We start from the raw sequence: 26,653 nt of genomic DNA, 5'->3' as shown, positions 1-26,653 counted from the left end.
TGTCAGAGTTCATGACAGTCAGTCTGCCAGCCTCTGACTTCAAGGAAAGGTTAAGTCACATCTGGCATTGTGATTTTGTGTGGAGGAAGGTTATAAAAGAGGGTCTGATTAGGAGTCTATCAAGTCAGATCTTGCTGTATTTTTTAAGTCTTAATTTGGAAACTTGCATAATAACAACATTCTTTACATACAATGGGTCCTGGTTATAATGTCCTATCTTATTCACACAAGCAAAACAGAAATCTTTTTGTAACTGTATGGTCTTCTAGACACAAATACTTATTTCTGATGCATTATTTGTCATTGCCAAGATGAATGCCCAAGACAGCTCACCTATGCTTAGTCATTTTGAGATAGAAGGCAGAGACTGTACCACGTGGTCCAGAGAAGTGGCTTTGTTATAAAACTTGAAAAAGTTTTATAAGTTCCAATTTTCTTGGCCTTGGATAAAGTGATGGCAGATGTGATCTGAATTAGCTAAAATTAAATAGCATGGTTTTGAGAAAATATTTCTTTAAACTGGAGTGTAATTTGAGGTGAGAAACATCTTGTGAGTTTTCCTTTGCCTTTAGATTCCTGAGTAATGTCACAGTTACTTCTATGAATGAGTTTCTTAATGTGAAACTGTATCAAAATCAAGTATGAGCATGCCTTAGTTGGCACACTAGTTTCAAGAAGCGTAATCAGTAGTTCTAAGCTTTGGGATGCATTTGAACAAATTGTGCACCTGTACTGAAATCATGAGATTTACAACTGTGAGAAACAAGAGAATATTGAATATCAGAAGCCAAGAACCTTTGATCTGTTGGCTGATACCCATCTTTTTTCCAATGGAGCCAATTTGAGGTGTTAACATAAAGAACCAACAGGAGTCTGATATAGATTCGAATTATTATAAACAGAGACAGTCTTGTGAATAAAGAATAAATATTTTAAAGCAAACTCATATTTGTTTTCCTTATCCTAAACCATCCTGGATTTTTTCATTTTTGTTAAAAATTGGTAATTCATGGAAGAGTTATCAGTAAATAGGGAAGTAGGGGACTGTTTTGAAGGAATGTTGAGCTAATAATAACAACTAATTGACAAGATGCCCTGATCAGGTTATCTATTTTACTTACACTACTTTTGTTTCATCAGTACAATGAGAAGAACATCTTGTCAGCTATGCTATGGCAAACCCACCAGGGCAGTAGAAATCCTGCAGGGTATCTTGAAGTGGAACTTTTTTTGTGCTGGGGATGAAAACAGGCAGATGAGTGGTTCTGGATCTAGTGGGAGCAGGTTTGCTTTCAGAGAAGTGTAATAGGTTCATATCTGAACCAGAGGAAGAGCCAAAATATGATGACAGCTCCAACCAAAGAACCAGACTGCATGTGGATCTAGCATGTGAAGATACACTGGTATTTTCAGCACAGCTATGTTATAGGAAACAATTACTGTGGTCATTGTCGGGGTTTTAGAATGCCAATTAGCCGGATCCTTTCCTCCTTTCACTTTTGAACCAATAGGGAAATGGGTTTTGAATCAACAGACATCCCTATGTGCCATGTTGCTGACAAAGGTAGTCTGGAGAATGCAGTGTGTGCTTGCAACTGCTGTGGGACTACCCACTCTTTCCCCACTGGATTGGTTTACACACCTCATCACAGAAACAGCATGTGGATGATTGCAAGAATGAATGGGAGCATCGAGAGGAAGGTGGGAGTCCAGTTCTCTAAGCAGACGCAGGGATTTGGGGAGATAATAAAGTTCCCCTGAAAGTACTATTTCAAAAAATAAGATTAAGAATGATTTATATCTAAGATTTAATTTGTTCTCCAACAATGATCTTTCATATTCCACTTGAAGAAAGAAATACACACAGAAAGGAAATATATTTAGACATGTTCATTTTATTAGATCTAAACATTGAGCTAAAGGGAGAGGGGATGATGAAATAATAATGGGGTTGGTTCTTACAGACAGGTGTTGGAAAACGTAAAACACTTTTGGTGTGAACTTCAGCCAGTTTGAATTAATCTTGAGAAGGTTCAGAGAACTACAAATTTGGTTGTTGTAATTTAGAATTAAGACTTTTTCTCTCTTTTCTCATTGGGTCACAAATAAATAGGCTAGAATGATTTTTTTGCAGTGATTGGGCCTCAATAACAGAGTTGGGGACAAAAGGGAGACAAAAGGAAAAGGGATGCTGAAATATCTTGAAGTGAGAAGGTTTAGAGGCTAGTGTAGAGACTAGATCAAATGATTGCTGCATATTAAACTGGACCTGCCAATATATGTATCCAAGGACAAATCTGACTTTTTTTGACTGAGAATCATTTTTGGTTCCTTGATTTGGGGGGTTTATAGTTAAGGCTGTTGTTAAGAAGGAAGACCTTACTCTCCATAGCTCTACAAATCCCAGGTTGGTATAGGGAAAGAACAGAAATGCCCTGCCCATGTGCTAAAGCTCTGGGGGAAATACCTGGTAATGGTATAAAAGTGCCTCAAAAATACATAGTGGTGCCCATATGGTTAAGGTACAACTAGAATCCTGCTCATTACATCTGTGTCTAATGTCTGACTGAGGGAGGCCTGTCCGAGTTGAGTGTGATTGAGAAGTGATTTTCCTCACAATATCTAAGTCCTACAAGCACAGATCACCTATTCCACTGAGTAATGTGAGCAGCCTTATGGATCGACCAAGACATTCCCCCTATTGATACCTCTTCACGGACAGTTAATTACACTGAAGCAACAGAAAAATTATTTATGATCCCTTTTTCGTTTTCACCATGTCCTATATATTTCTTCTTTTCCCTTTCTTGAAAAGAGGTGGCTGACTGAGTTCAGCTTCAGTGGAGAATGTACAGTAGTATATACCAAAATATGCTGTGTTATTCATAGAGTTTTATTTTGAGAACTAAATAATGTTGATATGATGATGACGGTATCTGGGCATTCACTAGAAATCTAATAAACTTCTTATCTCATGTAATAAGCATAGTCCAGTTCCAGTCATAATTATCAAGATATAAAGCCAGCTGAGATAACTGTGAAGCTTTACATGATAATAAATGTTGTTATTCAAATAGATTTACATGCTTTGAATTAAAATGAGGGCGACCATCTCAACAGTTAGACACATATTATGCTGTCTGAAACTGCCTCTAATCTGAGCTGCGGCAAATTTCCCTCCGTGCAATAGCAAGATTATTCTTAGTAAAGAGAGCTTGAACAGATGAAGATAATCATATGGTTCCCCTAAATTAAATCTGTTAAGAGTGCATAAAAGTGAATCACTGTATCTGTAAGTCTTTATTTGTCCCCATTGTTTAAATTGTATGAAATAGGACAAAAAAAATCATTGCTGTTTGAATCCTGCTATCACTGTGATGTGCCTACAGCAAAGCTGTCAACACTTAGTAATATAATTGAAGGCATCTTATGGCTTAGGAAGAGTTTGGTAACTGGAAATTGTGGGGAAATAAGCACACTGTTTGACACTGAATGCATTTAGCATGATGGCACCCTACATAAAGGGACCCTCAATAAATAATGACAGTGATTGACTGTGTCAAAACTCAACAGAGCTGTAGTGCAGTGGACCAAGAGTTGTTTCCCTTATAACAATGCAGTTTCTTTAGAGAGATGTGATATTTTCTCTTGTAACAATTTTCTTGGAGGGGAAAAATATGTTATTGAGTGTCCTATTATGAAATGTTTGCTTTTTATGATATGAAATACATTTAAGTAATGGGAGGAAATTTGTTGTATGCAACATCATGCCAAATTATGTTGTATGAGCTATAGAGATACCCCGGTTGTTGGGGAAAATTTCCAAGGCCAGCTGAGAAGTTCTGTTTAAACAGCTGTTGAGCTAACTTGGCAGCATCAGACCATCAATACAAGTGTAGACACTTGCTCTGGTTAATTGCTGATGTGAGCAGCAGCTGCATCATATGTATCAAGAATCTCTTCTACTTGGAAGTGGCATTGTGTTTGGGAGTTGTATAAAGTGAGGTAGACATATGAATACACCACTTTTACAATTAGGCAGTCTAAGAATACACAAAGCTCTGTTCTGTACAGCCTGTTATACTTCATAAAGGGTTTTCACATCAATTAGCTTATTCATTATCTCGTTGGACGCCAAAACTTTATTATCCACCATTTACAGTTAGGAAAGTGAGGCAGAAAGATGTTAAGTTCATTAACCTAAACTCTAGTGAAATTATGTCTAGAACTTAAGTCTTCTGAGTCTTGGTCTAATGGGATACTCTTTCCATGATCATGTTTTTCTCATGCTATGTTTGTCTCATGCTTTTCAGCAGCACCTTCTAATATTTATTGAACATTAACTGTATATTTAGCATTATGTGAAGTACTTTATCTCATTTTACCATAAACCGTCTGATGTAGTATTATCAATTCTTATTCCCACATTACACACAAGAAACTGATTAATTTCTCCATTGTTACATGGCTGGTAATAACAATGGAACTTGAAATTCAGCCAGTCTGATAATATTGATGCCATTTATTAACTGAACATCCCCATTCCTTTGAATCAGTACCTTGCATAGTGTTACTTTGTATTATATATTTTAATTGAATCATATTAATCAAACAGTGGTAGTAGTGTTAGATTAAGATATTTAGGTAATTGCACAGAAGTAATTAATTGCTTATGAATTAGTTATCAATATCATCTTCTTGAAAATTATATATCCCAGAAACCAATCTAGGGTTTGGTGGTGTCTGGTTCTGTTTTCCAGGCTCAGAACCCTTCTTTCTCTCAGGGGACTTTCCCTCTTCCTGTATGATTCCTACTTGTCTCTGAGGTCTCCTCTTAAATGATAATCCTCCCAAAAGTTTAGATCAGGGGTCCCTCCAAGAATCCATGTATTAGTTACTTGTTTAATCACTTTGTCCTCCTACCTGGAAGAGTCTTCTCCATTTTATCTTCAGTCTAGCAAAATACCTGTCATGTATTAGGTGCATAATTTATCAAATGAATTAATGACCACAATGATTTAAAATTAGCAAATGAATGTGGTGATAGTTTCAAATTCTAAAAAAATCCTGAAGAATGCCTTTAGTGATCAGAGAAATGACATTAAATAATTGGAAGTCATTGGTAAGTTTACATGTGGTTCCAGATACTGTCTGCTTATGCCTGTGCCCAAATGGAAAACAAAAGAGATCCTAATGGACTATCAGAGAACACTTAGAATTAGGCTATTTTTGTTATTTTTGTCTCCATAAACTGTATACAATATGGCATGTTACTCTTTCATAGTTTTTAAAATATTTAAAGACTTTTAGTAGAGAATATATCAGCCAGGCATTTTGAATAAAAAGTAAAGGAAATCTAAATGGGCTATACTGTCCGAAAGCAGAGCAAAAAGCTGGGGATGGAATGGAGCCAGTATCAGACAGCTTTCTAAGTGTACTGATGAGGAGTGCAGGTGTAGAATCCCATCCAGTGAATTGTCAAACCTAAATTTGACAGAAGGTGCCAAGATAGCTCTCTTCTTCGAATACCAACTTCTCCCAGTGAATATGAGCTTTGTGACTGCTTGACCTAAACAATATGGTGGAAATGACACTGTGCTGTATTCAGGCTAGTTCTGAAGAAACTGGAAGCATTTTCCTCCTCTCTCTTAGGATTGTCACTCTTGGGAAGCACCTACCATTCTGTAAGGAGGCACAAGCAGTCCCTGGAAAGGCCCTGGTTGAGAAGAACCACACATGGGAGCCCATTGCACTGGGCTAATATTCAGCACTTAACTTGGTAGCCATGCCAATGAACCATTTTGAGAGTGAACCCTTCATTCCCTAGTTGAGCTGTTGTTCATGCTGACTATACATGGAATAGAATGAAGCTGATCCACCAGCCCCTACTCAGTCTTGTGATCAAGCTTTAAAAAAAATTGGCTGTTTTCCAATAAGAACAAGGACTTTAGATATTCTGTTTTATAAAATAAAAGATCAATATTTTTTGATTAACAAATCCGTGTAAAAATGGATGCCCTTTCATGAAAATGCAGTATTCTTTAAGATATGACCATGTAGCTAAATATGAGAACCAAATGAATACTTAAATGTAAGGGCAGGGTTTTCTTAGAAACAGTTCTGTGATTACCCCAACACATGAATAATCAGTTGCATGTTAGAGCACCATAGGACATAGATTAACAGACTTTTCATTGGGAATCAAGGTTATTTTACATGTAAGAAAGTGCTTTATAAAGAACCCAATTTTATACTACTGCAAGAAGATGGCTTTGCCATTACTTTTATAAGCCATTATTCTCCTATTGATTGGTAGAATTCACTAAATCATTTCCCCACCTCTCTTCTGCTTCCTTCTACCCCATTTAAAACAGATTCATAAAAGAGTTAACTGTTACTAACATAGTATCCAAATCAGGAATAAAAATATTTATAAGGAATGGACAAAAGGTCTTCTTAAGGTCTTTTATTTTCTTTAAGTTCTAATTCATTTCCTACTAACTCTCTTTTTGCTTTAAAAATGTTTGTAGAAACAGTTGGACTAATATGTCAATAGTAGGTCCCTTCATGTAGTCTCTACTGGTTTGTTTTTCTATAGAAGTGGTCCTATTACATTCTCTACTTAAAAGTTTAAAAGAATGACTCCAGAGAAGTGTCCAAATATTCACCTATTTCAACTGGAAAGTGCATTTATGTTTTAAAAAAAAATGGCCTGAGAACTTGGCAACCAGCGTCACATATTGAATTATCATTTCTCAAACTTTAATGTCATGAAAGGTCTTTCTTCTCTGCAAAATATGTATGGTGTGGACAGACAGGAAATGATTTTCTACCTCCTACTTTTGTGAAACCCCTAACTCTTAAATATGGGCAGTTTTGGTGATTTCCTTCTGACCCAGAGAAAATAGCAAGGGTGATGAGATGTGTGCCACTCCCTTGGTTGTGTTAAATGAGAGTCCCCTTAGCCACATAATAGAAAATTCCATCTTCAGAGACTGGACCAGATGTGGCCCTGCTGGAGTGATAAAGTAAGCAGCCAGGTTGAAAGGAATTGTAGGGGGCCACCAGTCAACAGGCAGCACAAAGCTGACACCCTTACAATTATAGCCAAAAGGAAATTAGTTCTGAAATTATCCCAAGAGAGTTTGGAAATGGATGCTTCTCCAGTCAAGCTTCCAGATGAGAACACAGCCGTGCCAACACCTTGATTACAACCTTGTGGGACCCTGAACAGAAGACTCAGTCGGGCCAGGCATGAGTTCCTGACTCACAGGAATTGTGAGATCATAGATTTGGGTTGGTTTAACCCACTAAATTTGTTGTAATTTGTTACGCATGATAGAAAACTAATCCAAGGTACAATCTCATGTGATTTCTGAGGTAACAAATGAAACAATGTGTGTGGAAAAAACCCCGTTAACAATGAAGACTTTAAAAGAAAAAAAAGAAACAATTCTTAAATACCTGCCAGAGAGACAGAACATAAATAAAGGGACCTCAAGAATAGGGAAAAAATATATGTGTATGTATATACGTATGTGTATGTATATATATGTATGTATGTGTATATATGTTCTAAAAAGTATGGAATATATGTGTGTGTATATATATATACATATATATGTATATATACATATATTCCAAAAAATCTACAAACTATTTCATAGCAGAATCTTTTGTTTTTAATTTTTATTTTATTTATGATAGTCACAGAGAGAGAGAGAGAGAGAGGCAGAGACACAGGCAGAGGGAGAAGCAGGCTCCATGCACCGGGAGCCCAATGTGGGATTCGATCCCGGGTCTCCAGGATCGCGCCCTGGGCCAAAGGCAGGCGCCAAACCGCTGCACCACCCAGGGATCCCTTCATAGCAGAATCTTAACCTGGAGTTTGCCTTATTTTTTTTTTTGTATTTAAATTCAATTAGCCAACATATAGTACAACATTAGTTTCAGATGTAGAGTTCAATAATTCATCAGTTGTGTATAACATTCAATGCTCATTGCATCATGTGCTCTCTCAAAGTGCTCATCACCCAATTACCCCACCTCCCCACACACCTCCCCTTCAGCAAACCTCAATTTGTTTCCTAGAGTTAAGAGTCTCTCGTGGTTTTCTCCCTCTCTGATGACTTCTCATTCAGTTTTCTCTCCCTTCCTCTATGATCCTCTATGCTGTCTCCTATATTCCACATATGAGTTAAACCATATGATAATTGTCTTTCTCTGATAGACTTATTTCACTCAGCCTAATACCTTCCAGTTTCATCCACCCACTGTTCATGGCAGCATTGTCCACAATAGCCAAACTGGAAAGAGCTGAGATATCCATTGACAGATGAATGGATAAAGATGATGTAGTATATATACACAAGGGAATATTACTCAGCCATCAGAAAGGATGAATACTTACCATTTACATTGACGTAGGTGTTTGCTTTTAATAAGTATTACATTTAGTTCCTAATTTCATATCCACCAACATAGTAGAAGTAAATGCGAAACATACTGCTCCTTAAACATGAGGCTTCTGGTGATGCATCTATGAAGGAGGAGAAGGGAGAAGAGGAGGAGGAGGAGGAGGGGGAAGAGGAAGCAGAGGAGGGATATTGATATATAATTGTTCAAGCACCATTTTATACAAAGATTCTCCATCTCCCTCCCTCATTGGATTCCCATGGCAACATCTCAGTTAATTTTTTTCTTTCCTTTTCATTTTACTAAGAAATAATTTGTGTAAAATAAACTGCCTCCATTCAAAGGGTACAATATGAGGAGTTCTGACAAGTGTATAAATCCATAAAACCACCCCACAATTAAGATAGAGAGCATTTCTGTTAACCCTTACATTAGTTTGCTAGGGCTGCCTACAGAGTACCAACTGGGTGATTTAAACAGCAGAAATGTATTTACTCAAAATTCTGGAGGCCAGAATTCCAAGATCAAGATATTGGTGAGGTCGGTTTCCTCTGAGGCATCTCTCATTGGTTTGTGCATGGGTTATCTTCTCTATGTCTTCACAATGGCCTCTTTTTCTGAGTATCCATGTCCTAATCTCTTCTTATAAAGACACCAGTCCTATTAGACTAGAGCCCACTATAATTACCTCATCTTGACTTACTACCTTTTTAAAAACCCTATTTCCAAATACACTTGCATTCTGTAGGGTATTAGGACTTTGACATACAAATTTTGAGGGGACAAAATTCAGCCCATAAAACCCCTCCCAAAAATTCCTCATGCTCTTATGTAGCCCATTACATTCTCTGCTCCCAACCTCAAAACTACCACTAATTTGTTTGCCACTGTAGATTTGTTTGTGTTTTATATATTTGGAAACGTAATATATTCTATCACAGCTTTTGCTTCCTTCACTCACATAATTATGAGAATCATCCATGTTACATTTATAAGTAATATGATAGTATTTATTGCCGAATAGTATTTTGTTAGCTGGAGATATCACATTTTGTTTATCCATTCATACTTTGATAGATATTTGGGTGGTCTCCAGTTGGTGGCTATTATGAATAAAAATATTATGAACATTTGTATACAATTCTTTAGGTAGACCTAAAGAATTGTTTTCATTTATCTTGGGTAAATATCTAAGGATTAAATGGTCAAATCATTGATGGTTATACGTCTAACTTTCTAAAAGATGCACCACCAGAAAAAAGTTTCTAAAGTTTTCCAGAGGGGCTGTGCTGTTTTATATTTGCATTAGAAGGGTGTGTGTATTCCAGTACTTTACATATCACCAATATTTGGTATGGGCATTTTTTTAGGATCATCTATTTATTTGAATGAGTTGCTCAGTTCCTTTCTAACACTGGCTTTTGTAGCTACTCCATAAAATCTGTAGGATAAAGGATTCTTCTCTCTTTTCCATAACTATATTATAAGGTTTTAAGAAATGTTCAATAAGTATCTGTTAAGTTGCTGAATATTTTGATTCCGAGGATTTTTTCTTTATTATGTTACCTGCTCACTATTTAATGACTGCATTGTTGAGCTTTGACTATAATCACAGCACTGTACTTAGCTTCATGAGAAGCATGGGATCTTTAAATCCAATGGGGGAAGATGTCAGAACATATCTACCTTATGGATGGAAATATACCATTTAAAAGAGTTACAAGCTATTTTGATAGGGATTGCATTAAACCTCTAAATTGCCCTGGGTAACATTGACATCTTTCTTCAGAGAGTTGGAACAAATTATTTTAAGATTTGCGTGGAATCAGAAAAGACCCCGAATAGCCAGGGGAATTTTAAAAAAGAAAACCATAGCTGGGGGCATCACAATGCCAGATTTCAGGTTGTACTACAAAGCTGTGGTCATCAAGACAGTGTGGTACTGGCACAAAAACAGACACAGAGATCAATGGAACAGAATAGAGAACCCAGAAGTGGACCCTGAACTTTATGGTCAACTAATATTCGATAAAGGAGGAAAGACGATCCACTGGAAGAAAGACAGTCTCTTCAATAAATGGTGCTGGAAAATTGGACATCCACATGCAGAAGAATGAAACTAGACCACACTCTTGCACCATACAGAAAGATAAACTCAAAATGGATGAAAGATCTAAATGTGAGACAAGATTCCATCAAAATCCTAGAGGAGAAAACAAGCAACATCCTTTTTTAACTCGGCCATGGTAACTTCTTGCAAGATACATCCACGAAGGCAAAAGAAACAAAAGCAAAAATGAACTATTGGGACTTCATCAAGATAAGAAGCTTTTGCACAGCAAAGGATACAGTCAACAAAACTAGAAGACAACCTACAGAATGGGAGAAGATATTTGCAAATGACGTATCAGATAAAGGGCTAGTTTCCAAGATCTATAAAGAACTTATTAAACTCAACACCAAAGAAACAAACAATCCAATCATGAAATGGGCAAAAGACATGAAGAGAAATCTCACAGAGGAAGACATAGACATGGCCAAACACGCACATGAGAAAATGTTCCGCATCACTTGCCATCAGGGAAATACAAATCAAAACTACAATGAGATACCACCTCACACCAGTGAGAATGGGGAAAATTAACAAGGCAGGAAACAACAAATGTTGGAGAGGTTGTGGAGAAAGGGGAACCCTCTTGCACTGTTGGTGGGAGTGTGAACTGGTGCAGCCACTCTGGAAAACTGTGTGGAGGTTCCTCAAAGAGTTGAAAATAGACCTGCCCTACGACCCAGCAATTGCACTGCTGGGGATTTACCCCAAAGATACAGATGCAGTGAAACGGCAGGACACCTGCACCCCGATGTTTATAGCAGCAACGTCCACGACAGCCAAACTGTGGAAGGAGCCTCGGTGTCCATCGAAAGATGAATGGATAAAGAAGATGTGGTCTATGTATACACAATGGAATATTACTCAGCCACTGGAAACAACAAATACCCACCATTTGCTTCAACGTGGATGGAACTGGAGGGAATTATGCTGAGTGAAATAAGTCAATCGGAGAAGGACAAACATTATATGGTCTCATTCATTTGGGGAATATAAAAAATAGTGAAAGGGAATACAGGGGAAAGGAGAAAAAAATGAGTGGGAAATATCAGAAAGGGAGACAGAACATGAAAGACTCCTAACTCTGGGAAATGAACTGGGGGTGGTGGAAGGGGAGGTGGGTGGGGGTGGGGGTGACTGGGTGGTGGGCACTGAGGTGGGCACTGACGGGATGAGCACTGAGTGTTATTCTATATGTCGGCAAATTGAACACCAATAAAAATAAATCTATAAAATAAATAAATAAATAAATAAATAAATAAATAAATAAATAAATAAATAAATAAATAAAAGAGTTACAAGCTGCATGCTCCGGAAACTGACATAATCCCTGGGGAATGGCTGGGGAATGGGGAAAATGAGAAAAAATAAGAAATGAAAAACGTAGTGGACTGAGTCAAGTGCCTTGGAACTGGCCAATTATTGCTTATCTGTCTACTAAATTAAAAATAGTCCTACTCAGGGATTACTATTTTGAATACTACTTGCAACAGTTGCCGTCTTTCCATAAGTCAGCCTGTGCACTGGGCAAACATTAAAGGTGTTGTTTTGTTTAGCATTCCTAAAAGCCCAAGAAGGGGATATTTAACCCTCACTTTTCAGAAGAGGTGGATAAAAGTGGAATGAAACGTGCTCAGGAGTCTCTAGTTAATAATTAGTGGACTTGGGATTCATCAAGTCTGTGAACTTTGAAGCTCTCTCTGTATCACTTGGTTAGACACAAAGGAAAAGGAAGGAAGGAGGCCGAGCATAACAATTTTAAAGTCGCTTTTGCTGTCATATAATTTTCAAAATTATTCCTCTGAAGTTTGATTATATGCCTTAAATGTTTGTAGAATCATTTAAGAGGATATATTAAATCCAACACATTTGATAACTTGAAATAATTGTTAAAGGCATAGTTTAAGTAAAAGTACTATTGAAATAACCCGTATTATATTATATTTTTTAAGTTTTTTTAACTGCATAACTGACTGAGCCACCCAGACACCCTTACAGTAACCTTTTTTAAAAACTGCAAACATTAAGATTTTTTAGTAACATTTTGGGAAACAGGATTTGCAAATGATTTTTTACATGGCAGTGTATATGCCCACCTATGAAGAGCTGGTTATAGAATTTGTTTAGATAATTCAGAGATGGGGGAAATAAACCTCTTTTGCTTTAACTGTTTGTCTGAATATTGTCAGAGTGATATTTGGATAAGAATTAGCCAATTAAGTACCTCAGCTTTCCACTTGATTGGACATGCAAGACATAGCAAAAATGACTTATGGATTAGTTCTATGATTTTTAAAAGTAGATTTTAAGGCCCTTACATTACAGACTTAGTCACTGCTTTTCATGTCATTAAATGACTTTTTTCTGAATTTCTGATTTATATGCACCATATAGATGTGCTTAAATAATATTCTATTTTATGATTTTCTGTTGATGGTAATATTGTCAAGAGAAATCCTCAAATGTCATCTTTAGTTGTTTTCCGTTCTTACTAATTCCAACACCTTCAATCACTGCATTCTAACAACACCTTGGATTCCATAGGCCAGTAGTTCTAAGGTTTTATTTGAAGTAATTTCTCACTTGAGACTCAGGATGTAGCTACTTCTACAAACTGGTGACATTACATGGTGGCCAAAATACTAACATAGTATCTTTAAGTGCTTTTTGGGGTGTGTAGGTGGCTCAGTCAGTTACACCTCTGCTTTTAGCTCAGGTCATGATCTCAGGATCCTGGGATCGAGTTCTGCATTGGGCATCCTGCTCAGCAGGGAATCTGCTTCTCCCTCTGCCTCTGCCTTCCCCCTGCTTGTGCTCTCACTCTTTAATAAATAAAAAAAATCTTTAAAAAAAATTAAGTGCTTTTCAATATGAACTTGGAGAATTTTACTTATCATAGATCCAGGGTTGGCACACTTTCTCCGTAAAGGACCAGGTAGTAAATATTTTAGGTTTTGAGAGCCATGTCCTCTGTGTGGCAATGACTCACTTCTGTCCTTGCAGTGCAAAAGCAGCATAGACAACAGGTACGTGAGCAACTGCAGCCATGTTCCACTCAAGTCCATTTGTGGACACGGAAACCTGAATGTCACTTGCTCTTCATGTGCCATGAAATACTATTCTTTTTGGGCTTTTTAACCACTTGCAAATTTAAAACCATTGTTTTTGCTGTCTAGAAGCAAACCCTAGGCTGGATTTGGTCATAGCAGGCCATAGTTTGCTCACCCTTGCTTTAGAAGCTTAACTAACTTATATATTCTCTTGGTTGTATAACCATATTAGGCAAAAGAAGGACACAATTATTTTGAAAAGCTGCCAAACGATTCCTTATTAAGACGTATTTCACATTATTCTGACATGTTTTTTTCAGATGTCTTTCTCCAGTTCTTTACCTTTGAGAGGTTAAATACATTTGCGGGGGGATTCTCTCCTTGACATGACTGTCATGTAATATGTGATCCTTTTAAAGTTTTGTTGTCTGGAGACTTTTGTAGCCCTAAATAAAGGCTATTAATTATAAATATAATTATTTCATCACGCATCTGTTAAAACACAGTATGCAACAGTGAACCAATTCACATTTTATATTTTCTAAGCCATTAGAAAAGATCAACATTGTTAAACCTGCTTTGTAATGGCATAAATTCACAGGAACATTTGTTTCACTTTTCAGGATGGATATTGCAATAACATTCAATACCCATACTATGAGTAGTATGGATAAACTAGCACATTTGCTTCATTATGTTGAACTGCCATATTCATTGGAATTCTATTTGGTTTTATTACTTATGTTCTCTGGTTATAGTTTGAGATCATGAAGCAAATCATGACCGAGTTTTCTATAATTTCCTTCTACAAAACAAGGATTTATCAGATTAAGTAGTATCTTAGGTGACAGTGAGAGGAATTGTTGCATAAATGTTTTCGTTGCGTTTTGAACTTTGAAAAATTAAGGCATGAGAAATAAGTATCTGTACAGACTTTACTCATCCTAGACTTTGAGGCAGGGGATCTTTCTCTGAGTGGTGATATGCAAATGAGACCTAACCCATGCACTTGATGATTAGGGCTCCTTCTCCAGCCTGTGCTAATGTGAGGTTTATCTCTTACCGTTGCACTTGCTCTAAGTAGGTCAGTGCTTCCTGCACCAGCCTCAGAAGGAATGTTCCATGTTGGTAGATCAAGGAGGCAATGTCTCTGTGTTCAGTCAATGGTTATCCACAATGAAATAGATTTCCTTTGAAACCAGGGACTTTCCAAGCAACAGGTGTGCTACTGTTCATTGTTAGCATCTACCATCCACAAGTGTGAGCCAATACTTGCCACTACCATCCTGCCTATGACCTGGGTCCTAAGCATAAGTGGCTACTGTCCCAGATGGAAGAGGGACAAGAAGCGGCTCTTGTTAGAAGTGCTCAGTAATTTTGGAGAGTCAAAAGAAAAAAGCTGCAATTTTTTGCTGAGACCCTGCCTCACTTCAGAAGGATTTGACAAGTTTGCAAGAATATTTTGAGGCTAAAAAACAAGAAAAAAGTGCATAAAATAAGGAAAAATATCAAAGTAAAAGAAATCGAGGAAAATGATATGAAAGCAAGGATAATATTAGCAAACCTAGTATTTATTGAAAATTATGTATAGTTTCCAGAGCTGGGCCACAGATTTGACTCTAAAGTTTTCCTAGTTGTCTAAAAATGAAAGAAACCAGATTCCTAGTATCCGTGGAGTATCCTACAGAAACAGATTAACAGATAAACGTAACCTCCAAGATGGGTCCTCAGCCAAGGACTGAACTGTAACGTGGGAGACTGCATTCTAGCCACACTTGTCCCTGAATTCCTCATGTTAAGTTGGAAAACAAGGCTGAGGGAATGTGATCAAATGCTCAATATCAGTTCTTTACCTCTGCTTTACGTCAGTATATATGTCACTTTGATCAAAAGGATATGTGCCTATGCTTAAAAATCAAACATACAGATGACTTTTTAATTAAAAAGCAACATCTCTCAGCTCCACCCTTGCTATCCAATTCTTAACATCCATGCCTTTGGGCAGCCCCTGTGGCCCAGCGGTTTGGTGCCGCCTTCAGCCCAGGGTGTGAACCTGGAGACCTGGATCGGATCGAGGTGCCTCACATCAGGCTCCCTGCATGGAGCCTGCCTCTCCCTCTGCCTGTGTCTCTGCCCCCACCCCCTCTCTTTCTCTCTCTCTCTCTCTCTCTCTCTCTCTCTGTCGTGAATAAATAAATAAAATCTTTTTTAAAAAATCCATGCCTTTACTTTTACATTGTCCAAGTGGCATGACATGTACATTTGGTTACACAATCCTTGGTCCATTTTCTTATCTTTTTTTTTAAAGATTTTATTTATTTATTCATGAGAGACACACAGAGAGAGAGGGAGAGACACAGGCAGAGGGAGAACCAGGCTCCCTTGGGGGAGCCTGATGTGGGACTTGATCCTAGGACCCCAGGATCATGACCTGAGCCAAAGGCAGACACTCAACCACTAAGCCACCCAGGTGCCCATCTTGGTCCATTTTCAATAGTATATAGATTGTAAGGTTGAAAATCAAGTGGATATTTACATTACTATAACTACAGTGGACTGTGTATGCCTGCACTAAACTTAGAGGTGCAAAGGAAATGAAATCTCTTATTCTCCGTAAATGATGGGACCTTAATCATGAACCTTGATCCTTCTGTGGAATGTGAGAACGTCCACTTGATGATGAATCAATATCATCGTGTCGTGGGTCCCCAAGAATGCCTCACACTTCCAGGTTCAGCGATTCACTGGAAAGGTTTGTAGGACTCAGTGGACAGTCTGACACATAGTAACAGGATCCAGAGTAGCAGAGAGAAAAGGCATATGAAGTCTGGAGGAGATCACAGGCAAGTTTCCAAGAGTCCTCTGCCAGCAGAGCCGCACAGGATACACTTGTTCACTCGGCACCCAGGCTTTCCTGGGGAGGCTGGTCATTGTGCACCCCTTCCTAGCATGGACCACAGTGCCAGACTCCAGACATTTATGGTGCCACTAACCCTCTGTGTCAATAAGTGGATGCAGACACTCCCCAAATCCAGCTTCCCAGAAGCAGACGCCAGCCTGAGGCCTCCCTAAGGACAGTAGGCTCAGGCTTCTAACACTTTCCTGCTGCTTACGTTCTTCTGTTTGGTGATCTGTGAATTCAGCATGTGGCTCCTTACGAGGTCTGGTTTAAATAGCCTCTATAGAAGTTTGGCTTAGTATGTTTAAGGTAGATGCTGAATCTCCTATATTCCTTCTGCTTTCTCTTGCTTGTCTCTAAATTGTGTGTGTGCGTGCGTGTGTGTGTCTGTACGTGTGGTGCATCTCCATGTGGTAAGTGTGTGATACGATGTGTGTATGTGGTGTGATTGTGTCTGTGTGCACAGGAAAGTCTGTGGGGTGAGATGTGTGTCAATGTGTGGTATGCATGTGTGTTTGAGTGTGGGTAGTGTGATTGTGTGTGTGTGTGTGTGTGTGTGTCTGATGCACCTGTGTGGGTACGTGTGCTGGTGCAGGGAGAGGGAAGGTGTGCACTCACAGAGACACAGGAATGGCTGGGATCCTTGCGTGCCTTCTGAGTTTTCATTGATTTGTGCGGCAGTGTGGCCAGGAGACTGTTCCATCTGGCTCATGGAGCAGGGTGGTCCTGGTGCTGACTGGTGGTGACCACTTCCACTGCTCACAAAACCTCTGGCATGGTCCCAATGTCTATGGTAATAAAAATCACCACAGCCACCAGCTCTTGGCTCTCACCTCCTCTGTGGGCTGGGCACAGATCCCAGAACATTCTGGCTGGAAGCTCTGTCATCACCGCAGCTGGCGACACCTTCCTTCTGTCCTCCTTCTCTGCTGCAGCTACGGAGACGCCACCGTCTGTCCCACAGCTCCTTCTCAGAGCCACACATTGGATGAGGCCAAAGCTAGGCCACTTCCCACCTTCCCTCAAGCCCTCTGACATTCTCCTGAACTCTGAGAACTTCTAGGCACACAAGTACACTCTGTAAGTCTGCACATCCCAAAATCACTTGTTAATCATTCTCCTAAATTGACAAAGAATTTGAGGTTGAAAAATCCTTTCCACTGGTCTTTAAAAGTATTTCTACTACTTTAAAATTCTATTTTGATTTTTGTTTCTAATTGGGAGATCCAGCCTTTCTCTATAGAAGTTTCTAGAATCGCCAATATATAAAAACCTCATTATTTCCCTGTTTGCTGCTCCAGGTCTCACTCTCTTCTTGATCATGCCTTCCTCCTGAGCCTTCAGAATTTTCTGGTCCTGCAGGGCACAAAAGCCCCTCTTCTGCTGCAGCCTGTTGCAGATTTCCAAAAGTGCCTGCAAAGTTCTCCTCAACCACCCCTGTCTTCCGCTCTCCTTGCTCTTACGGGTTTACACGGTGCTACTTTTTAAAAGTCATTTTTTGGGGATCCCTGGGTAGCGCAGTGGTTTGGCGCCTGCCTTTGGCCCAGGGCGCGATCCTGGAGACCCGGGATCGAATCCCACGTCGGGCTCCCGGTGCATGGAGCCTGCTTATCCCTCTGCCTCTCTCTCTCTCTTTCTCTGTGTGTGTGACTATCATAAATAAAAAAAAAAAAAAAGGAGTGGGGATGAGATATTAAAAAAAAAAAAGTAAAAGTCATTTTTTGGTGCCTCAGGAAAGGGAGGAGGTACACGTGGCTGCTCAGCCTCCCAGCTCTGATAGGTGGCCCTTCCATATGTGCCTCCTCATGGTTCCCGGCTGCCTTCCAAAAATCCTTTTGACCGTGATTGCATGGGTGTTTTCATTCAAAAATCATTAATTGAGGGGCACCTGGGTGGCTCGCTGGGTTAAGTGCCTTCCTTTAGCTCAGATAATGATCCTGGAGTCCCAGGGTTGAGCCCTGTGTTGGGCTCCATGCTCAGCGAGGAGCCTGCTTCTCCCTCTGTCTCTCACTCTGCTTGTACTCTCTCTTAAATAAATAAATTTCTAAAAATCTTTAAAATAAATAAATAAGTAAATATCATCAATTGAAATTGCAGTGAACTTAAGAAAGCTATTTCAGTTTTTAAACAATTGAATGAACCACAGTTGGGAGATTACTACATGTGAATGTACTACATGTTTGAATCAATAAGCTAAAGGTCATCTTAGCGTACTTACGAAAATAGTTTTGATCCACCAGACCCCCCAAGGTCACCAGGTCACCAGACCTGGGTGAGAACCCCAGGTTCTGCAGGTTATATTTTGAAAATTGTTGGACTACACATTACTTTCATTATAATTTTATATCAGTAGATTTTCGAAAGTGTACTAGGGGGTACATTTGTGTTACATTTTGTGCACCAAATACATGTTGTTGTTTTTCTCAAAGGGTCCATCTTGCTGGGACGATGTCCTAATCCCAAACCGGATGACTGGTGAATGCCATTCGGCAAACTGCCCTGGGACTACAGCCGTGAGTACCTGGTCAAATCCATTTTTTTCATTGTGTCATCTTCAGTATTTTGTAGGAAATTAGAAGAGAGATAAGAATGCCAACTGACTTTTCTTCCATCTGATAGTGTTCAGCAAAAGTGTCACCAGATTCAAAGTATTTATTGAGTTGCCCCAAATTCTACATTATTTGTTGCCATCCTGTCATTTTCCTAGAGGCTTTACTACTTTGGTTGACTGTGTTGAAACATGTCAATTAAAAAAAAAAAAAAAGAAAAGAAAAGAAGCATGTCAATTTAAATTCCTTCCAAAGCGATATTCATGGAATATAAAGAAGAGCCACTTCAGAGCCTAGCAAAGTAAAAAAAAAGTAGCAAAGATATAAGGTTAGTCTTTGTGCCAATGCTGTGATATTTTGTCTTTATAATAATTCAAAATTGCTTTCTTTCTTTATCTCTTTCTACCTTTCTTTTTCTGACATACATAGTGGACTTTAGGAAATCCCATATGGATGAGCAGCTCTACAATTGAATGACCATCTTCTGTTCTCTGCAATCCCCATCCCCTTTGCAAACATGTGTCATAAGTTTGATGTTTCTTAAAGAGCAGATATTTCTTAAAAGAGATACTAAGTGCTGAACTCATTTTTTAAACCATTTTCTATTGAGATCATGTTTGTAATTTGTATATTGTTTTACTTTTTTACCTCAAAAATTCCTGGATCTATCGTCGTCTGATTGTGTATATATCTCTTGAGCTGTAAATACTCTTACGGTGCCAACCCAAATGTCAATGTTAGTTCACAAACTGTCACAGCCAGCTGGCAGTTAATATCTTCTCTAAGGAACAAAGTCTGTCAGTAGCAACAGGTACAGCATTTGAGCTAGAATCATTAGGCGTGCCTCCTCTCTCCAATCTGCAGGGCGATTGCAAGGAATTGAGTGAGCAGTAGGCAGCACTAACAATCATTTTCCATCAAACAGGGGTGAGGACCGCAAACAGATTTTGATTCATGCAAATCCTGAAGAAAAATAATGACTTGTATGTCAGTCACATATATCGAGGCATTATAGTCTTATAAGTTAGCTACCAGGATGAAATGAAAGTGTATATATTTATGGAACAGAGTTCTTAGGTAGAATTACATATACCTGTATGCATACAGGTGTAATATATACACATTATACTATACAATATCTCTTAATTACAATTACATGCAATAATAACTGTATCGCCATCCCTCCATCCATTCACCCATCTACAACATAAACACGTTATCTGTTCTGTATAACACTGTGGCCTCTGTATCATCTTTACCGTAATTTGAGATCCTTTGAAAATCGACTGTAATTCCTGACAGTCTGACTACCTCGCCTGGACCTTGATATTAATTGGCAGGATTCAGTCACAGCAGGCTAGACACTTTTGCAAGGACTGAGCTTCACATCGGTCAAAGGGAGAAACTCTGTTAAGTGGGACCTAGAAGCGTTTCCTTTGCTCGTTGCGCATTCTACTTACCTTATATATCAGTACATGGAATTCAGTGTAAATTAAGTTATATCGTAGCTCTATCTGACAGCATGGTGAGCTGATACCCTTCAAAATCTTTTCAGTGCACACCATATAAAAATACTGGACTAAATTACAAACATGCATTTTTAAAGGAATGGCTGTGCTGAGAGCTTAATAAGAAAAAGTATATATATATCAAAACTAGGAGAAATTTTTTCCAGGGGGAAAATTGTGTTGGCTGAAGCCAGCCACCCCCTTGGTAGTAACTACTGATCCCTGGGGGCTAGAGTCTAGGTGGGCAGGCATCCATGGAAGGCTATAGCTGAGTTTATGGCTTCATCAAGGTGGCAAATGAAACCACAGAATCCTACATAGAGCTAGTACCCATAAAACACGATACCCTTGTGAGGTCTACCAGAGGAGAGGAAGTGCTAGCTTCCTGGAGAGGCAGTGTGTGCTGTCCTTACCACCCCTACCACCTACACCCCTGCTCACTGTAATCTCCTGTTCGCTGTTCCTCACCCATGTGCACCTGCTCTATTGACTGCCCAAGGTCTCACAATGAACCAGATCCCAGGCAAATTCAGACTCCTCGAGAAGGAGGACAGCCCCTGCCCACCTTCCCAGACCACTCTAGGATTATACACATCGTCCCCAGCCCAGGTTGAAGTCTGAACTCATAATTGAGTCTGCATTCCAGACAAGAAGGTCTGTCCACAAAACCCTTCAGAAATGAGCCTGCTCCATGGTGCCCTGAGGCATGTGCTGCTGGTCCTGAGGCTGACCCCCTGCAGCTGGAAGCCACCCATTTCTATTTGCAGCCCACCCCAATAGGATGCCCCTGGTGAAATGTGGTGAAGCCTTTATTATCACATGGTGCAGGGCATACTGAGGAAGTGTGTCCAGGATAAGGGGATTGAAACCATCAGAGCCGTCAGCTAAAGACTTAAAAGAATAAGAAGAAGAAAAAAGAAAGCCATGAAGCAAGAGAACCTTGTCCAGAAGCCACCAGTAGATGCCCCTCAGGGTCCCTTTGCCACCTGGCTGAGATCTATGCCTACGCAGTGACAGGGGAGATACAGGGGCCACCTTCTTTGATGTCATGGGTGGTGCTATGCCTCTCAGCACAGCCAGGGTGGAAAGGAGGGATGGGTTCTGCTATAGCTGTGGGGGTCAGACAGCTTTCCCCAGGGAGGGGGGGACAGGGAATGCAGCACAACCCCTGCCAGCTTGCACACAAGCTCTCACAGTGTCTCCCCACCACCTCTTTGGACCGGAGGCTTTCTCACAGTCCCCTCTCAGGTATGAATACATCTCTTTAGAGCAAGGATGAATGCTGAGTGAGTTCCCACCCTCCCGTGGCCAAAGCCCCTCTCTGGTGTGAACTACCAAGTGTGTATCTTATGCTGGAGACATGCCACATTGGCTGCACTCATAAACCCCTACCAGCATGTTACCTTTCTGGTGACAGGTGACACAGGAGCTCCTGAAGGAGTTCCCACTCCAGGCCTTTCTGCTGTCTGGACTTCCAGAAGGAGGTGGGGGCTTTGGCTGTCTCATACTTACTGCACTCAAACAGCTTTCCATGCTTGAAACTTTCTGGTGCCAAACAAGAAGAGTGTTTCTAATGAAGGCTTCCTTGCTGGCGTTATTCATGGAAGGCTCTTCTCTGCTGTGCACTTTCTGAGGACACCTCGCACTCCTGATCATGTGGAATTGTGCTCTCCGTCAGTTGTCAGGTGGTAAATAAAGGCTGCTTTTCTTGGAAAGCCTCCCTACACACCTTGAATTTGTAGGTTCAAGTCTGAGTCTTGGGTGCCTGGGGCAGGTCATGTTCTTGCTGTCCAGTGCCCAGGCCGACTCACCACACACACCCCTTTTGGGGTTGGAGGCCTCAAGTCCCAGCAGGAGCAGAAGTACAATGTTTTCCAGTGTATACACCATAGATGTGCCCTGGGCTTTGTCCAGAAGCCCCTCTTCTCCCAGGAGAGGCACACAACCACACCCTCCAAGGTCATCAGTCCCAGCCAATTTCAGCATCTCCATGACTGTCATTGGAGCCTCGGGCTAGGAGCTTCTCAGAAGCTGTCATGTTTACCCTCCTGGGAAACAGCATCTGGCCCCGTGATCTACTCCATCTAGTGGTTTTCAACATCTAACCCTTGAAGCTAAAGATCATTTGAATTGCCTAAGATAACCATTCCAGGGATTGAAATAAAATACAGATGTCAAATTAGTTTTAAAAAAGAAAGAGAGGATAGTGAAGTAGAGGAAAGTGGGACAGATAAGTAGCACGCTCACACATGCGCACGTGAGTACACACATGCATGCACAAACACACACACACACACAAAACGATAGGATAAAACCAAATACAATGGTGATAAAATAACATTTAAATGTACTGAACTTTAAAAGATTAAGATTTTGGGGATCCCTGGGTGGCTCAGCAGTTTGGCGCCTGCCTTTGGCCCAGGGCGCGATCCTGGAGTCCCTGGATCAAGTCCCGCGTCGGGCTCCCGGCGTGGAGCCTGCTTCTCCCTCTGCCTGTGTCTCTGCCTCTCTCTCTCTCTATGTCTATCATGAATAAATAAATAAATAAATAATTTTTTAAGAAATAAATAAATAAAAGATTAAGATTCTAAGACTAGGTTTAAAGTAGAAAATCCAGCTCTACATGAGTTACAAAAGATATACCTAAAATATGAAAACAAAAGCATTGGGAGTAAAAGAGTAGAAAATGACATACCAGGCAAATGTTTTTTTTAATTATCCAGATTTTTTTTAATTTTTATTCATTTATTTATGATAGTCACAGAGAGAGAGAGAGAGAGAGAGAGAGAGAGGCAGAGACACAGGCAGGGGGAGAAGCAGGCTCCATGCACCGGGAGCCCGACGTGGGACTCGATCCCGGGTCTCCAGGATCGCGCCCTGGGCCAAAGGCAGGCGCCAAACAGCTGCACCACCCAGGGATCCCCATACCAGGCAAATATTAAAGGAAGCATAGCTTAAAAAAATCTATTTATTTTTAGAGAGAAAGATTGAGAGTGAGAGCATGCAAGGAAGGGGAGAGGCAGAGGGAGAAAAAGAATCCTGAAGCAGACTCTGTGCTGAACCCAGAGCCACATATGAGGCTCAGTCCCAGGACCCTGAGATCATGACTTGAGGTGAAATCAAGCGTCAGCCACCTAACCACTGGAGCCACTCAGATGCCCCTCAAAGGACAGCTTTTGAAACCATTTTAATTGCATATAAAATCAGTTTTTAGGAGAAAAGGCATTATTAAAATTTGTATTTATATATATTAGTTTTTTAAGTTTTTAATTTTAATTCCAGTTAGTTGATCTAACAGTGTAATATCAGTGTCAAGTGTACAATATTCAACATTCCCATACGTCACTTGGTGCTCATCACAACCAGTGCCCTCGTTTGTCCCCATCACCTATTTTCACCCACCCACCTTTCCTCTGATGACCACCAGTGTATTCTCTAGAATTAAGAGTCTTTATCTTTAAAAAAAAAAATTCAATTTCAATTTAATTAACATATACTGTAGTATTAGTTTCAGAGCTAGAATTCAGTGATTCCATCAGTTGCATGCAACACCCAATGCCCATCACGCAGTTACCCCATCCCCCACCCCATCGACCTGCCCTCTGGTAACACTCAGTTTGTTTCCTAGAGTTAAGAATCTTTTATGATTTGTTTCCCTCTCTGTTTTCCTCTTACTTTATTTTTCCTTCCCTTCCCTTGTGTTTATCTGTTTTGTTTCTAAAATTCCACCTATGAGTGAAATCATATGGTATCAATCTTTCTCTGACTTATTTCACTTAGCATAATGCTCTCTAGCTCCATACACATCCTTGCAAGTGGCAAAATTTCACTTTTTAATGGCTGAATAGCATTCCATCATATATATAATTATAATATATAAAATATTCCAGCATACAAATAATTATGTTATGTATAATATTCCATCATATATATACGTGTGTGTGTGTGTGTGTGTATCACACCTTTATCCATTCATCAATTGATGGACACTCAGGTTGCTTCTATATCTCGGCTACAAAAAAATGCTGCTATAAACATAGGGGGTGGGTGTATATCCCTTTGAATTAGTGTTTTTGTATTCTTTGGGTAAATACCTAGTAGGATGATTATTGGATCATAGGGTAGTTCTATTTTTAACTTTTTGAGGAGCCTTCATACTGTTTTCCACAGAGCCTGAAATGCCAGTTGGCATTCCCACCAACAGTGCATGAGGGTTCCCCTTTCTCCACAAACATCCTCACCAACACCTGTTGATCCTTGTGTTTTTAACTTTAGCCATTCTGACAGGTGTGAGGTGATATCTCATTGATTTGCATTTCCCTGATGGTAAATGATGATGAACATCTTTTCATGTGTCTGTGGGCCATCTAGATGTCTTCTTTTGAGAAATGGCTTTCTAAGTCTTCTGCCTAGGTTTTAATTGGATTATTTGTTTTTTGAGTGTTCGGTTGTGTAAGTCCTTTGTATATTTTGGGTGCTAACTGTTTATCAGATGTGTCATTTGCAAATACCTTCTCCCATCCTATAGATTGTCTTTTGGTTTTGATGATTGTTTCCTTTGCTGTGCAGAAGCTTTTTATTTTGATTTAGTCCCAATAATTTATTTTTATTTTTGTTTCCCTTGTTTTAGGAGACATATCTAGAAAAAAAGTTGCTACAGCTGATGTCAAAGAGGTTATTGACTGTGTTCTCTTTTAGGATTTATATGCTGTCATGTCTCACATTTAGATCCTTACTCCATTTTGAGTTTATTTTTGTATTATGATGTAAAAAAGTGATCCAGTTTCTTTCTTTTACATTGTACTGTCCAGTTTTCCCCACATCCTTTGTTGAAGACACTGTTTTCTCCTTTGGATATTCTTTCCTGCTTTGTCAAGGATTAATTGACCATGTAGTTGTGGAGCATTTCTGAGATTTGTTTTGCTCCAGGGATCTAAGTGCCTAGTTTTTGAGTCAGTACCATACTGTTTTGATTACTGTAGCTTTGTATTATAACTTAAAGTCCGTCATTTTGACACTTCCAGCTTTGCTTTTTGTTCTCACAGATTGCTTTGGCCATTTGGGATCTTTTGTGGTTCCACACAAATTTTAGGATTGTTTTATCTAGCTCTGTGAAAAATGCTATTGTTATTTGATAGGGATTGCATTCAATCTGTAGATTGCTTTAAGTAGTACAAATATTTGAGTAATAGTTCTTTTACAATCCATGATCATGGAATGTCTTTAATTACTTTGTGTCATCTTCAGTTTCTTTCATCAGTGTTTTAAGTTTATTGATTTATTTATTCGTGAGGAACACACAGAGAGAGGCAGAGACATAGACAGAGGGAGAAGCAGGCTCCCTGTGGGGAGCCCGATGTAGGACTTGATCCCAGGACCCTGGGATCACCACCTGAGCCAAAGTCAGATGCTCAACCACTAAGTCACCAGGTGCCCCTCATCACTGTTTTATACAGGTCTTATACTTCTTCGGTTAGGTTTATTCCTAGATATCTTGTTATGTTTTGTGCAATTGTAAATGGGATTGTTTTCTTAATTTCCCTTACTGCTTCTGTATTAGTGGTATATAAAAATGCAATAGAGTTCAATACAGTGATTTATATCCTGCAATTTTAGTGAATTCATTTATTGATTTTAGCAGTTTTCTTGTACAGTCTCTTGGGTTTTCTATATGTAATATCATGTCACCTGCAAATAGTGTAAAAGTTTCATTTCTTTCTTACCAATTTTAATCTTTTATTCCTTTTTGTTGTTTGATTGCTGTGGGTAGGACTTCCAGTACTGTGTTGAATAAAAGTGGTGAGAGTAGATATCCTTGTCTTGTTCCTGATTAAGGGGAAAGCTCTCAGTTTTTCATTGAGTATGATGTTAGCTGTGGGTTTTTCATAGATAAAGTTTATTATGTTATGGTATATTTCCTTTAAACCTACTTTGCTGAGGGTTTTTGTCATGTATGGATGTTGTACTTTGTCAAATGCTTTTTCTGCATCTGTTGAAATGATTGTATGGCTCTTATCCTTTTTCTTATTTTTTTTTAAGATTTTATTTATTTATTCATGAGAGACACAGAGAGAAAGAGAGGCAGAGACACAGGCAGAGGGAGAAGCAGGCTCTCTGCAGGG

At 39.4% G+C, this 26,653-nt stretch overlaps 1 protein-coding gene across 2 annotated transcripts in view; it reads left to right on the top strand.

Moving 5' to 3' along the window:
• Nucleotides 1-26,653, top strand: part of PRKN (parkin RBR E3 ubiquitin protein ligase) — a 1,295,055-nt gene that overhangs the window by 624,917 nt on the left and 643,485 nt on the right. For both annotated transcript variants that reach the window (XM_055312055.1, XM_055312054.1), the window contains exon 5: nucleotides 18,904-18,987. In XM_055312055.1, the coding sequence (XP_055168030.1) occupies nucleotides 18,904-18,987 (84 nt within the window). The remainder of the gene's footprint in view (nucleotides 1-18,903; nucleotides 18,988-26,653) is intronic.

The sequence above is a fragment of the Nyctereutes procyonoides genome, unplaced genomic scaffold, assembly GCF_905146905.1.
Source record: "Nyctereutes procyonoides isolate TBG_1078 unplaced genomic scaffold, NYPRO_anot_genome, whole genome shotgun sequence".
Taxonomy (NCBI): domain Eukaryota; kingdom Metazoa; phylum Chordata; class Mammalia; order Carnivora; family Canidae; genus Nyctereutes; species Nyctereutes procyonoides.
Note: the sequence above shows the minus strand (reverse complement) of the source record. Positions and strands in the feature narration are given on the sequence as shown.